Raw genomic sequence first — 15628 nt, forward strand, 5'->3', positions numbered from 1 at the left:
TGTACATAATAGAAAATGTTTTTATTCTATGTGTCCTCCTTCTTTCTCAATAACTGCCTTCACACGCTTCCTGAAACTTGCGCAAGTGTTCCTCAAATATTGGGGTGACAACTTCTCCCATTCTTCTTTAATAGTATCTTCCAGACTTTCTCAGAATAGTTTTGCTCATAGTCATTCTCTTCTTTCCATTATAAACAGTCTTTATGGACACTCCAACTATTTTTGAAATCTCCTTTGGTGTGACGAGTGCATTCAGCAAATCACACACTCTTTGACGTTTGCTTTCCTGATTACTCATATGGGCAAAAGTTTCTGAAAAGGTATGGATAATAGTGTTAGGTATGATTATGACATCAATATATGTTTGGTTTCAAAACAATTGACGTAGTGTCTGCTGAGAAAAAACAACTAAATGTTCATTGTAAATTTTGCTTCCCCACCCTGTATATATATATATATATATATATATATATATATATATATATATATATATATATATATATATATAATTTTTTTTATTTATTTTTATTTTTTCATAAATCTCATAAATAAAAGGAACAAAAATGCCATACAGTATGGTTGTATGCAGTAGGAGTTTTTTTATAGCAAACAGTTTTATATGTATCTTCCTTGGGACAATGTCTACAAAGTTCGCTCACAGTTTTAACAAATTTAGATTTTTTAATTTTTTATGAATTTTTGAAATATTAAAAATATGCCTTTCCTTTTAATGGTCCATATTTTAAAGGTTTATAACATGGAAATGGTTACAGATATCAGTATAGTTCCTATTGATCACTGATAGAAGTCATATATGGACTCTGAAGTAGTTGAGTTCTCTCTGCCAGTGAAAGTACCGCCCACTTCTGTAGAGGGAATGCACATCCGTCACTTCCCCCTAGGCCACGCCCCTCTCAGTCAGACTGAGTGGCAAAAACAAACCGGCTCAACATGGCGGAGTATAGCAGTAACTACAGCGAGACCGGGAAAAATGTGGAATATAACATGAAATTAAAGACAACTGGACTGGACATGGATCCATACAAGCTACCAAACAACAGCTGTTCTACCAACACTGATCTGGGACAGAAATCACCTATCCTGACATTTACATGAACCTGAGTTCAACGCCGGGAAAATCCCCAATGCAAAGGCTGAAAGCATCCAACAGACCCAGAGTTGTGTCCATCCTGGTCCTGGTTCATTAGAGGATTCCAGCTGGTGAGTGCTTTCATTCAACATACTATTGTTTTGGAGGTTTTGTGTCAGTGCAGACGGATTTTGTCGGCGGTGATTTGGGCGGTAAAGGCCCAGCAGTAGTGCTCACAGTTCACTACTGATTTACTGGAGTTGAACCCTTAGTACTGACCCAAGTGAGTGGATGATCTACTGGTACTGTGGAGATTTAAGGAGAGTTCACATCAAATACTGGATCCAACACAGATCCAACAGCTGTGTGCTAGAGGAGCCCCTGATCTGGAAAACTAGGTTAGCCTCAGTTTAAGCTAGTTTACAAATCATGTAGAGCACAAGGTTCACAATCACACAACTGAAGACACAAACGATTCAGTTCTGAAACATAGAACTAAATGACAGATGCTAACATGAAGAGCTTTACTAAGAAGGAACGTTAGCCAAAACCAGATGGAATTTAAGGGATGATTTTATACAAGAACACAGTATAAATTAACGTTACCTGACACAAATCCAGGTTTCGTTGCCTGGATTCCAGTTATTTCTACGAATTGCAGCGATCCATCTGCTTCTTCTGTCTTTGGCTTTAGGTCGCCGCTAAAACAATAGCTCCCAGTGCTTTTAAACCTATTTGTGCGATCAGTGGCACAACAGCTCTGCCCCATTTTTTTGACTAAAATTTTTGCAGTATTCAAGCCAAAGCCGCTACTCATCTCCCTCTTTCTGCCACTCAGTGGGCGGAACCGTGGTGACTTCCGCTAGCGGTGACATCACGTACATACCCTCTATTGGGAGACTGATCTGCATCCAGACCACAGGACTGGAACATAGAACAGAACCTGACAACCTCACAGATTCAACTGGGGATTGATTCAGATAGAACATGACGCTGACATACAAGGGACATTGGAACTATTTTTTTTTAATGGTCGGGGAAACCAGAGAACCTGGAGGACAGAACGGGTGAAGTCAACACAGATAGACTCTGGTCCAGTTGAAAAAGGCATAAAAGTTGTTCTTGCCACCTCAAAAAAACACATTTCTCTGTTTTTGTAGAGTATGTAATAACCTTTATGAGATGGCAGACAGACCGACAGATACTTTATTTATCCCAAACTGGGAAATTACAGAGCAGCAGCATACACAATACACACAATACACAAATGTACATAATATATTAGAAGTATGAAAAAAGACCTGGGTAAAAGACCTGGACAACTAACTGTAATGTGCCAAAATAAAACTGTTTATGTGCAAAATAAACTGTAATGTTCAGTATGAGAAGGTGCAAAATGACATTTAGGTGCAAATGGGTTAATGACCAGAGTTTAAACACCAGACGGAGGTGAGTTATAATAAAGTCAAATGGAATGTGGGACAGGAAACATTTCCTGTATCTGTCCATTTAATGACAGCGGTGTATTAGGGCCACATAAGAAAATAAAAACACTTTTCACTACGAGAATAAAGTCATAAAATATCAAGATAAAACCTGTAATTTCATGAGAATAAAGTCTTTTACAAAAAGAGTCAGAATTTTATGAGAATAAAGTTGTAATATTATGAGAATAACGTCATAATTTAAAAACAGGCAGGAAAAATATCATAATTTTACGAGAATAAAGTCATACCCACTTGTCGCATAATGGAGCACTCAGAACATTTTGTGAGGTTCTACTTTCATTTGGAGTTTACGCACAAAGGCCAAATACTGAGCCTTTTAGCCCCGCCCACCAACAACACATGTTTGGGTTTGTTTCGTCGTGAAGAACCGAACAGATTTTGAGGAAATTGCCTCTTTTGTGGAGGAGGAACTGACTGGAAGTGGTCGGCTGCAGGACTGTTGGTGGTTACATCAGAGATCTATGACCAGAAACTTTGTCATCAACAAGGCTTAAGGCTTAGAATTTCTAAATTATTACTTTTATTGCACTATTGTGAATTTATTTTCAAAATATTATGACTTTAATCTTATAAAACTACGACATTATTATCGTTAAATCATGAGGGTTTTTTTTTTTTTTAAACTACGACTTTATTCTCATAATATTATGGCTTTATTCACAAAATATTTTAACTTTGTTCTCATAGCGACAAGTGTTTTTATTTTTCCTGTGTGGTTCTAATACGCTGTCGTATTTGACAACAGTCTGAGAATGTAACAGTGAACATTTTTCATCTTTCAAAACAAACCTCAACAGTTCCCAATAACCTGAAGCCTGTTTACAGTGAGCGTCGACATCACACCACAGGGATAATGTCAGTGAATTCTCTTCTCGGCTGTGAACCACCTGAGGTCACCAGGTCGCACTGGTCCCCTCTGAACGGGGCTGATGATGCCAGTGTTTTTATTTTCCTATTCTCACTCGTCCTTATTCTCTGTCGTCTTTCACTCTTCAGTGACTCATGTAGCTTCAATCGACCACCTCTAAACACACAGACGGCACAAACAACATATTAATTACTGGTGTCGATCGCACAGACAAACACACACCCACCCACTCGCTCTGTTTGTGTTTCACCCGGAGTGTGGATGATGACTCTAATAATCATAAACCAATCAGAGCTAATCACAGACAATCCAATGATGCATCTGCTCATATTGTGCTGGGCTTTGGAGCTTTGGCACAACTCGCGCATTTCTGCAGGCGGGGTAAACTCCACCAAAACCCCAGGGTCTCATAAATTAGTTTACACCAATTAATGTAATCTAAAGCACTGTGTTGTGTCCTCAGTACTGAAGGTTACACTTTTCACATCAGTGGATAATGACACATTAGCACATGATGACAAACTGCCAACTGTGGAATCAACGTCAGCGTCACGGTGCATTATACATTACACATCTAGAATGTGAAAGAAATCTGATTTATGGAAAAAATAGGCATGTTTGTAAGCTTTTGGAAGTCTTTGAGTTTCCTCCAAAACAAAAATCACATGTACACCCTGAAGGAACCCATCTCATTTTTTGTTCATTTATTGTTTTGTGCTTCTGCAAGCTTAACCTTAGATACTGGCAAACTTCCTGATTGTTATGATGACCCTGTGTCTGTTTTCACGTTCATGTTCCTTTTTTGTTGTTTTTGTTGTAATAATATAAAACTAAATAATAAAAAAATATATCAGTTTAGTTTAGTTTAGTTTACGCATTTGGCAGACGCTTTTTTCCAAAGCGACTTACAGGGGAAACCAATTAAATCACTCAATCAATCAAATTTTATTTATATAGCGCCAGATCACAAAAAAGTTATCTCTTGACATTTTATATATAGAGTTGGTCAAAACCAGACTCTAAGTCAATTTTCAATCAGTCAATTGTATTTGACTGATATCACATGTAGCTTTGAAGACTAAAGCAGCAATAATTGTTTCCTTTTTTCTGTGCAATTTATATTATTATTATTATTATTATTATTATTATTATTATTTGTATTATCATTGTCATTGTTACTGTTAACTTTTTATTATTATTATTATTATTATTATTATTATTATTATTATTATTATTATTATTAATACTGGGCAATGGCTACTATGAAATATAGGTTTGTCTATTGCCACAGAGTCAATCCAATGTTAGCATTTGTACTAGAGCCAATAACAGATACTGTTCCATGAACTCATTAGCCTCTTGTTGCCACAGTACTGTGGTGATATATGATGCTAGGGCGCTGATAAGGGGGGTGAAGGGGAGGTAAACATGACAAATTCATGGGGCCCAGCATTTATGGGGGGCTCATAGAGCATTGGAGGGGATCTAGTGATACAGGATAAAAGATGAGTAAATTTCATGTAAGATCCGCTGTAAGTTTCGGTTCCATTTCACGCTAGCATAAGTGATGTTATGTATGGACTGCACCCCCCCCGTTCTGAGAGATTGAGAAGATAGTGACTTTATGAAGGGTCCACAATGTATGACATATACTTCAATGCATTCTTTTGTGTATTTTACTACCACAGTACTGTAGTAATTGATGGAAGAAATTAGTGATAGTATAAAGTATAGAATAGTAATTATTGTAAATACTCTATATGTTGTTTTATGGTGTTCTTTGCTCTGGAGGCTGGAGAAGGTGGGCGGAGCTACATGTTAGACGTCTCAGTTCTGTGTCAGTTGTGTATTGAGTACTGTGCTCCAAATTCTGCGCTCTGAACATTGTCTCAGTGGCTGATTTCTATCAATGTCGGATTTACCTACTGGCACCGTCATGTTGTAGAAGATGACAGTGTTTCCATGGTAACTAAGGAGCCTCTGAATATCCAAATGGGTCATATCTGATGACCATGAAAAGATGAATAACTGTATTTTACACTAATTATGTATTGATAGAATTAGTGGATCAACAGGTATTAACCAGTTTACATCAGTAGATGGTTTTGGTCAGTGGTGGATGTTTGGGTCTTCATGGGTTAAATCCGAGTGGTGACTTTTTTGCTGTGTAGTTTTGTCTTCCTAGATCCATATCGACTACAAGTTCTGACCAAGTGCTGCACAATCCAATAACATGGAACTGTCAGCTGACTTTCAAACTCTTGAAAGTAAAATCAGTGAGGTGTGAATGAGCAGAAGGTGAAAACCACACTGAGCAGGAATAAAACTTTTAGGAAAAATTCAGTATTTTACCATCATACGGAGGAGTCTTAAGGTTTCTTGGGTTGCAGCCACTCCTAATATCTACAATACATTTATACATAATAATAAATGTATATATATAATCATTCATTCATTCATTTTCTGAACCCACTTTATCCTCACTAGGGTCATGGGGGTCACTTGGAGCCTATCCCAGCTACATAGGGGCGAAGCCGGGGTACACCCTGGACAACTCGCCAGTTCATTGCAGGGCAGACATATATATATATATATATATATATATATATATATATATATATATATATATATATATATATATATATATATATATATATATATATATATATAATAATGTTACAGTGAATTTGTCAATGAGTATCTGTGTTAATAGAAAAACTAAAGAACTGCAGCAATTTTACACTGGTACTTTTCCTGGTCAATCCAACAATTTATTTTACTTTTTCTTATTAATTCGTATTCATTATAAGACTGGGTGGTTGACAAGAACACAACATAAAACCACACACTATTTGCCTTGTTTCCATGGGGATATTTTCATGGACATTTCAAAGTATTACTGGATAAATCTTGGTGTTTTTTTTTCCTTTTTTTGAAACAAGTTAATGCATTTAATGGGCCATGGAAGCCCTAACATGGATATAATATGGATATAACATGGATACTCTCAGGTTAGATTTCCCCCGGTCAACACTTCCCATGTTATTATCCTGGTTTCAATGATCATTAACCTTCTGCCCTGTTTTGACCGTGGACACATTTAAGAAACTTCCTTCTAACATAGTCCTGAGTCACCTTTTGTATTAGTGAGTGCTTATATACAGTTGTGGATATTAACCTGTTACTTCCCACCTAATTTGTGTTAACTTTCTCTTAGTGAACAAGTTCCAAAGCTTCTAACCTAACAACCACAAGGTCAAAGTTAACCAATTAATCAATGATTCTTCATTTGAAAGGTAATAACCTCTAGTTTCAGAACATTTTCTTTTTCAGTTTGTGTTTGATAAAATACAACCTGCACTCATATGCTATTAACCCATAAAGACCCAAACATCCACTGGCAACCAAAACTATCTAGTCATGTAAAATGTTTAATGCCTGTTGATCCACTAATCTTATCAATCCATATAAATAATTAGTGTAAAATAAAGTTTTTCACCCTTCATCATGGTCATCAGATATGACCCATTTGGATGTTCAAAGGCTCCGTAGTTACCATGGAAACACCGTCATCTTCTACAGCAATGATTCACCAGTAAAACCCACGGAGTTGGATCAATGACAGTGGATGGACACACTGGGTTTATGTTCAGTTAATGAGAGATTTTGTTGAAAAAGTCACTTTTTCTTCAGTTTTGTCTGTTTCTGATATAATAACCCTCTTTTTTAATCTGAGATTTAAGGAACATTTACGTGATTAGTAAATTAAATACAGGAAAATATCTTTATACTGATAAAATGCAAAATACAGAGGATACTGTTATAAATAAATGGTGATAAATCACTAAAGAAAGGTTAGATATAGATATAGAAAAATTTTTATTTGGGAACCGACACAGAAGTAGCACTGGGTCTTTATAGGTTAAATTCCTATTAGTTTTGATCGCTATCCAGGTGTTTCCTTCACTAATTATGCTTTGATGTTCGGGAATACTGTAAAATAAACTTAAGATAAGACAAGATACACACTATAACGGTGCATTAGTAGAGTTTTGGTTGTGTGAGACAGTGGCTAAAGGAATGAAAGTGTTGGGTTGTGTTCATACACTGGAATATCTACTACTGTGGGAAAATTGTTGAAAACCCCTATTTTTAACCTTGGTTTTCTAGCTGCTTTGAAACAGGAACACCCTATCAACAATGTCTGAAATGAGATGAGAGAAGAGAAGAGAAGAGAAGAGAAGAGAAGAGAAGAGAAGAGAAGAGAAGAGAAGAGAAGAGAAGAGAAGAGAAGAGAAGAGAAGAGAAGAGAAGAGAAGAGAAGAGAAGAGAAGAGAAGAGAAGAGAGACTTTATTGATCCCACCATGGGGAAATTTCTGAGTTGACTGCAGCAAATCCAAAATAAAATGCAGTAAAGACAGAAAACCGAAAATATACACTTGTAAAATATTAGTGACTCAGTTGAGGAGAATCTAAGCTTTCCAACCAGGTGTAACAGGACTATATTGACAAAGGTTTTATGGCAGAAACTTTAATGTATTAAAAATAAAATGGTTGCCAGTGATCAGGTGGAAATGGAGCAGTTCAAAATCATTGGTATAACTTTTCTTCAAACAGAACCTGTTGTATTGCTTTATGTTTTGCGTGCATTCCATAGCATAATCCAGGTTTTAATCAGCTGTTTTTCCCACAGGTGACCAAGATGCTTGCCGTTGTGGTTATCCTGTTCGCTCTGCTCTGGATGCCCTACCGAACCTTGGTTCTGATCAACTCCTTCGTGTCCAAGGAGTACCTGGACGCCTGGTTCCTGCTGTTTTGTCGAACCTGCATCTACGCCAACAGCGCTATAAACCCTGTCATTTACAACGCCATGTCGCAGAAGTTCCGCTCAGCATTTCGTGGGCTTTACCGTTGTCAGCGACTGGAGGGAAACCAAAGGACCATGTCAGTGATCCAGGCCAGCCTCGGCACCGTCCGCGACCCACGGACCTCCCAGGCCAACAGCAACGGAACCAATGAAAAGGCCAGGAGAGCAGTATTCAATGAGCCCATTGATGTGACCACAAAGCAGAACGGTAGTGGTTGTTCTGAGACCATATCAGTCAATAGAACAAACACAGATAAATCCACTGACGGTGGCCTGGGAGCATTCAGCGATAGAGAAGGCCCATTTGAGATACCCGTTGACAGGGAAGAGTCGGGTAGCCCTTCAACACACGATAACACCACTTTGTCAGACACATCCACAACAAATGATCAGCAAATACTTACAAATATGTAAATAGTTACACACTAAACTGAACCATTATGTGAGTTTGTGAAGATATGGTGTTTCCACGCCACTGTGGATTTCTCATGCACAGATTCCACCTTTGAAACAAACCTCCGACAACATCTTCTGAGATATTACTTACAGGTTGCATTAGTGAGGCTGCTAGAAGTTCTAAATCTGTCACACATAATCCATTTTATTAAAAGGTATAAAGTAAACTAGTAAACTTGAGCTAAAGATCAGTAAAATCCAATTGTTATAAGTCAGGTTTTGGGGAAATAATTCTGTGATAAACTGTAGTTTGTGGTTTTTGCTTGAAATTTGACAAAATATGACAAGGATGATCTAAAAGTTCAGTGTATGATATTAAACATAATTAAATACAGAACAGAAATAGACCTGTAGCTTTAATATACCAACCTTATACTGCAGACTAGTGGCCAATCAGTAAGTAGTAAATTTACTGCATCATTTTGGACTGAGCCAAGTGAGTTCTGACTAAGTATGATGTGAATTCCTGGAGAATCAAATTCAAATCAAATCAAATTTTATTTATATAGCGCCAAATCATAGCAAAAGTTATCTCATGATGCTTTACATATAGAGTTGGTTGAAACCAGACTCTAGGATGTAGAGAAGGATGTAAAGAACAGAGATATTCATGGGAATAAGCACATTTTATGGGTTCAGGTCCAGTCCAGACCAGCAGCTCTGGTATTCCTAGTTCAGATGGAAAATATTTTTGTCTATTTTAACCGTCACAGTACCAATTACAGCTGAGAGATTTGACAGAATACTATGTTCTCCGATGTGGACACCAACTTGGGGGAACATGAATGTAAATAAACAATAGTGTCTGAAGTGGTGTGTATGACACTGGCTATTTTCAGTAGGGAATGCCTAAAAAAAGAAACAAAAAAGTGACCATGATGTGCCCAACAGAGCACTGATTCCTCATATAGAGGGCATGCACATTATGCCTGCATAATGAGTGTTAGTCATCAGCTTAAAATATGTAAAATAGCAAAAACACACCTGAAGTGGAAAAGAGTTGTGTGTTTGCATGGATAAATAACAACTTGCTCTGTCATATTACTGAAATGACCTCCACTAATGGAATCATATGAATAAAACAGTATCAGTTTTTTTGAAATCAGACACTTTTCATCCAACATTTTATTAAATATTTACTTTTGCTGCTGATTAAAAAAGACTGTGCAACAGTGTAACTGTGGAAGTGTAGCTTGTTATTGTTTTAATGATACATTATTATTATATATAATTTATATGACATTAGACTTTAAACCAGAGACAGGGTAACAGTACACAGAGCATCAGGATTTGTTTTGCAGTTCTGCAGCACTAAAACTAGGTCCATATAAATGACAGGAAAGCTGATTCCTGGTCACATGTTAGTGTTCATGGATCACTGGTTGTGTGGAAAGTTGTAAGGATGACTGTTGAGTCCAGTCACCGTTAAATGAAACACATGATCGTTTGTTTTACTCCTTGTTTTGTAATGTCGCTGCATCTTTTGCCACTAGTTCTGACAGAAGGTTGTGTTCATGCAGGACGGTTACATCAGTGCTTAGTTTCTATTGGCCAACATCATGACCAAGACAGAACACAATGGGATGCTAACATGCTAACATGCTCACAGCTCGGTCCTGATGTCTTGAGATGTTGTGGTGCATTCTAACATACTATATGGGATAAAACATCCCTCAAACATGATAAAACATCAGTATTTATGTTGATCAGTCTGTATTTGGGCTGATTTCATACAGTCTGAACGTGACATTAGACAAACCTGGTCAGAGATAATCAGTGTTACACATGCATAGGGATGAGATTTGATAAGAATTTGGCGATTCTGGTTCAGTTATCCATATCATTTTGCGATTCAGTTCCCTGTTGATCTCTCTTACTCACTGTAGTACAAATGCCTTTGTTTGCATCAACTCTTTAATTTCAAATATGCACAAATATTTGACATTGGATTGGATCAAGCCTCCTAAATGGTTCTAAAGGTGTAGTTAAAGGAGTGTTAGATCTACCTGCTGCAGCATCTGAGCCTGGTTGTCATGGAGATTATTCATAAACAATAGTAAAGCAGGTTGACAGTGAATGACGCTAACATTAACAGAATCAATAGAACCAGGAGGAGTTTAATGCTTGGACACCTCGCTGAAGGCTCCGCCTCCAGAGTCACCACCCCCTTCTCTAAGCAGCCAATCACAGCCGTTCCATTGGTGCACTTTAATTGGATGTTGTGGTTAAATGTTTGTGTGTGTCAGAGGTATTCAACCCTTTGTCGTAACGGAAGCTCTGCAACTGTTGTAACTGGAAGCAAAATTAAATGAAACCATAATTCAGAGCTTGTGCCTCAATGACATGTTGGACACGTTCTGAACCAAAACACGGAAATGATGTCACACATGAAGATGCTTTTGATGTGACAGAACCGATAAGTAGAATCGTTAAGCAAACAGACAAATGATTCCAAGGAGTTGAGCTACTGGGAGCTGGTTCTGTGCTAGAAGTTCTCGACACCCGTCCCTGCACATGCAGTTCAGGATATAGAGGAACAACAGAACCACGAGTACATGGTCCAACACAGAACCAGCCCCTCGGGTCAGGATTCAACAGAACATCTGGATCTGAACAATAAGGAACGCTTCCCTGAGGACACCAGTGTACACGTTCTAAACAGAGAAGACAGATGGATTAATGCAGGGGCGTCACACTCATTTAAGTTCAGGTTCAACATTCAGCCCAGTATGAACTAAAGTGGGTCAGACCAGTAAAATAATAACATTCATTATTTAATTATATGAAAATGTTTATATCTACAAATTATCCTTTAACCGATGTGAATAACATGAACAGCCACAAACAACCTGAAAAATGAGTGCAATTTTAACAATATTATGTCTCAGTTTATCATTTATACATTTGCATGACAAGTTACAGATCACAGTGGATCTAAAAATACACCAAACAGTTAGTAATTTTGAGAAATTTGAGAAATATAAAGACAGTTAACAGAAAAAAGAACAAAATACAGAATAACAAGAACAGAACATGCACAAAAAAAAAAAAAAAAAAAAAACCTTAAGAAACATTAACAAAATTATGTTTAAACTTGCACTTACTTCTCTTCAGACTTTTCATGTGGTTCATATTTGTTCAGGTGTTCTGAAAGGATAGTTTGTAAATGTAAAAAATTGTATTTAATTTTAATTTTTACACTAAAAGAAAGAGAAATATTTGGAGTTGTCATTATTACATTAGGTTATTATGATTGAGTTTATATTGGTCTGTCTGTGGCCCCTGAACTCAAATGATTTCGACACCTTTGACTGTTTATATCTACAGTGTAACTTCACAAATTCATCCAACGTGCTGGATCGGACCCTTTGGTGGGCCAGATTTGGGCCACAGGCCGTATGTTTGACACCCTTTGTGTAATGGAAGAGAAAGAGAAAGGTATGTTTGTTGAACTGGAACCATCCCCCGGCAGAGGAGGTGCTCTATGGTGCCACCTAGCACCACCAGTTGGAATAAAGACTCTGCATCATAAGTCCACAGAGGTTCCGTAACTGGGAACTGAAGGAGGTTTTTGGAACAGAAGTTACAGATTCTACAGAACCAACAGGATGTCCAGCTGGTTTCTGTTAAAGTACAGGGTGTCCATAAAGTCTATTTACAATTTAACACATTTATTACAAACACAAATAACTAGACAAATCTGTGGAAATTATTACAAAATGAAAAGTAGATATTGAAGGTTGGGTTTTTTTCCCCTCATTTAATCCACCTCTGTATGGGACTATTAGTTGTATGAAGCCCATCCAGACAGTTCTGGGTTTGTTTCCTTGTTTGTATCATAGACTCATCAGTGGCATCAGTGATCTAACAGGTCACTGATGTCCTGTATCTTTGTTCCATACACCATATCTTTATCATAACCCCGGAGAAAGAAAACCAGGGCAGTGAGATCTGGTGAAGGAGGTGTCCAGGGAATTGGACCATCCCTTCTAATCCACCATACTGGAAATGTTAGATTTAGAACTCACCAACATGCAGAACCCAATGTGGTAGTGCACCATCTACCTGGAAAATGATGGTGTGTCAAAGGTCATCCAGTTGTGGTGACACATATTCAGTCAAAAGGTCAAAGGTCAACATTTGCACTGAATGGTCTCTCACTGAAGAAAAATAGACCAATGATTGGATTGCTTATGATCCCACAGCATGATTAAAAATTTAATAACCACTGAGGAACAAATCTGGTAAACATGTCTCAACAGTTGCTTTTGTAATATTTTTTTAAATTGTGAAGAGACTTTGTGGACAAACTGTACTTATGATCAGGATGACCTGAAGGATGTGAAATGTATAAAAAAATGGACTTCCACCCTCCGTGTTGTTGTTACAGCTTCATCAGAACATCAGATGAACAGAAAAATTATTTTCTGTAGTTGATCAAAACGCCATCATAACCTGTTTTAATCTATTTTCGTGGTCTTTTTCTATCTGCTTCTCAGTCAGTGGAGCTAATGACAGCAGGTGTCATTCCTTTTACTGAAGAGAATCAAAAAATAGGCAATGCAGAAAAACACACCTGAGTCATCAGCAAAGAAACATAGAAATCAGTCCACAGGCTGTGATCAGTGATGGAGGCAACAAAGACAAGGCGACAAACGCACAAAACAGACTCCACATGATCACACACAAATGTAAAGAAGTGACCCTGAAGTTTAGAATATTTTACCAAAAGTTTTTAAAGTGTTTACCATCCTGTATTTTTTGTTCCTGAACTGTTTTTCAGCTAAAAAAAAAAAACCAAAAACCTGATATCAGAGTTCTGTTCTGTCTAATCCAATGGTTCTCAACTGGTCTGGGTTCAGGACCCACTATCACTCCCCAAAGACAAGACAAGACCCAAACTGATAACAGTTAAACTTCTCAAACGTATTTCATAAAAGATGGTTTGTTTTAAACCTGAAATAATAGACTATCACAGTATAAAAACACAGAAGACAAGTTTAATGATAAACCAAACTGACCAGCAGGTGGCGATGATAAATATGGAAATATTCCCTCTAAAACCATTTTTTTCCCATTTTAACCAAAACCAAAAATTTGCACTTTATTAAAAATTAAAAGTTAATTTAGTCACTTATTCAAGAATTTCACACACTGAGGTTTTTGTCCAGTGGAGGTAAAACTATATCTGATGTAGTCAGTGTCAGACCTGAGTTTCTCCATGATTTGAATATAAACTTTTGGTTCTTCTTTTATATTGTTAAATGTCTGGTGTTAATTATTGCAGTGCATTACTGCCACCTACTGTTGGGGAGTGTGAATGGACGGCACTCAGCTCCATAAAAAACAAAGCACAGGATTGGTTTATTAACATTATTTTAACCCAGACAAACGCCCACGACCCACTAAAAATGGGTTTGAGACCCACTTTTGGGTCGTGACCCACCAGTTGAGAATCACTGGTCTAAAGAACATTATGTTTTATATTTAATGTGTACACTTACACTTTATTTCATCACTTTTGCACATTTATTGTTAGCTTTAACCTCCTAAGACCCAGCTATGGGTTTTCTGTTCACATTTGTGGACAAGAATTTCACAGCATTAAAAAAAACCCTCTCCACTACAAAGGACATTCCATAAAATACAAAAAAAAATGCATCTGAAAAAACTGTTGCATCATGATATTTCCAATTTAAGCAATTATTTAATTAAAAAAAGCCAGTACGTATACTTTCCTGGATCTCAGGAGGTTAAGGAACATTTTTTGAAAGGCAACAATACATTCTATTGTTAGTTTTTTGTTTGTTTTTTTAATTAAAAAAGGCTGAGATATTTATAAATATATGTAGTGTATGTACATTGTTTTTCTTTTTTGGGGAATATACCAGGTCTCGAGGAACTTGTTCCATAAGTCAGCTTACCCTTTAATTAATGACAGAACTGACACCAGTCACCTTTTGTTGCTTATTTTTTGACTTTACCAAAGCTGTGTTTGGTGAAATCATCTTTACTGACATTTTCTTAAATCAACGTAGCGTAACATTTTACTGTTGTGTTTGCTGTACATGGCTGTAAAAGATTATTTAGTGATGGGGATAACCAGCAGAGTGCTGCTGTCTAAAGCCTAAAAATATGTTTCCACCATTGAGCTGTTGAAACTAAAGCATGTAATTTAAAAGTGTCTTGGTGAAAAACAATATTTTCCATTTTCTCTTTCATTAAATTAATTAAATTGATGTACAGCTGTAAAAATCATGAATTACTGGTTTCACCAGTTGTTGTTCTTTATATTTGTACAAATGCAATACCTACCTGCACTGATCCTGCTTAATTGGCTTTTTCTGCTGTATTTTACATAATATTTATCTATTTATATATGTATGTATGTATTTATTTATTTATTTATTCATTTGTGCATATAGGATTTTCAGTTTTTTTGTATGTTATCATTTTGTGCAGGATATTTTAGCGCTTTAAAATACATTACATGTACTGTGTGTAGATGGACTGTATGTTGAAATTGAAATTTGGAAAGACCAACACATTTCAGCCATTTTACAATAATACAGTCAACAAACATTCATTAGAAAGTCGTTGTGTTTACCAGTGGAAATACAGCTAAATTTAAAATACTAAAATGTACCAAAAGCCCTCTGGCTTCTCCTAGAAATCCTGTCTATTAAAAATATGAACAGAATCCAGAATGTGTGTATAAACCAACTAGCGCTAGCTGTGCTAATTAGCAGACTGCTATATGAATTAATGCTAATACAAGTTACTGTAGCTAATGAACTGTGAATTATTATTAAGTAGAATGTCAATAAATGTACAGTTA

At 36.7% G+C, this 15628-nt stretch overlaps 1 protein-coding gene across 1 annotated transcript in view; it reads left to right on the forward strand.

The window, feature by feature from the left end:
* Nucleotides 1–11094, forward strand: part of trhr2 (thyrotropin releasing hormone receptor 2) — a 45237-nt gene extending 34143 nt beyond the window's left edge. Inside the window, exons 6-7 of the mRNA XM_030136923.1 lie at nucleotides 8161–9226; nucleotides 9367–11094. Coding sequence (XP_029992783.1) covers nucleotides 8161–8748 — 588 coding nt within the window. The 3' untranslated portion in view covers nucleotides 8749–9226; nucleotides 9367–11094. The remainder of the gene's footprint in view (nucleotides 1–8160; nucleotides 9227–9366) is intronic.
* Nucleotides 11095–15628: the final 4534 nt, after the last annotated feature.

Source organism: Sphaeramia orbicularis, chromosome 6 (assembly GCF_902148855.1).
Source record: "Sphaeramia orbicularis chromosome 6, fSphaOr1.1, whole genome shotgun sequence".
Taxonomy (NCBI): domain Eukaryota; kingdom Metazoa; phylum Chordata; class Actinopteri; order Kurtiformes; family Apogonidae; genus Sphaeramia; species Sphaeramia orbicularis.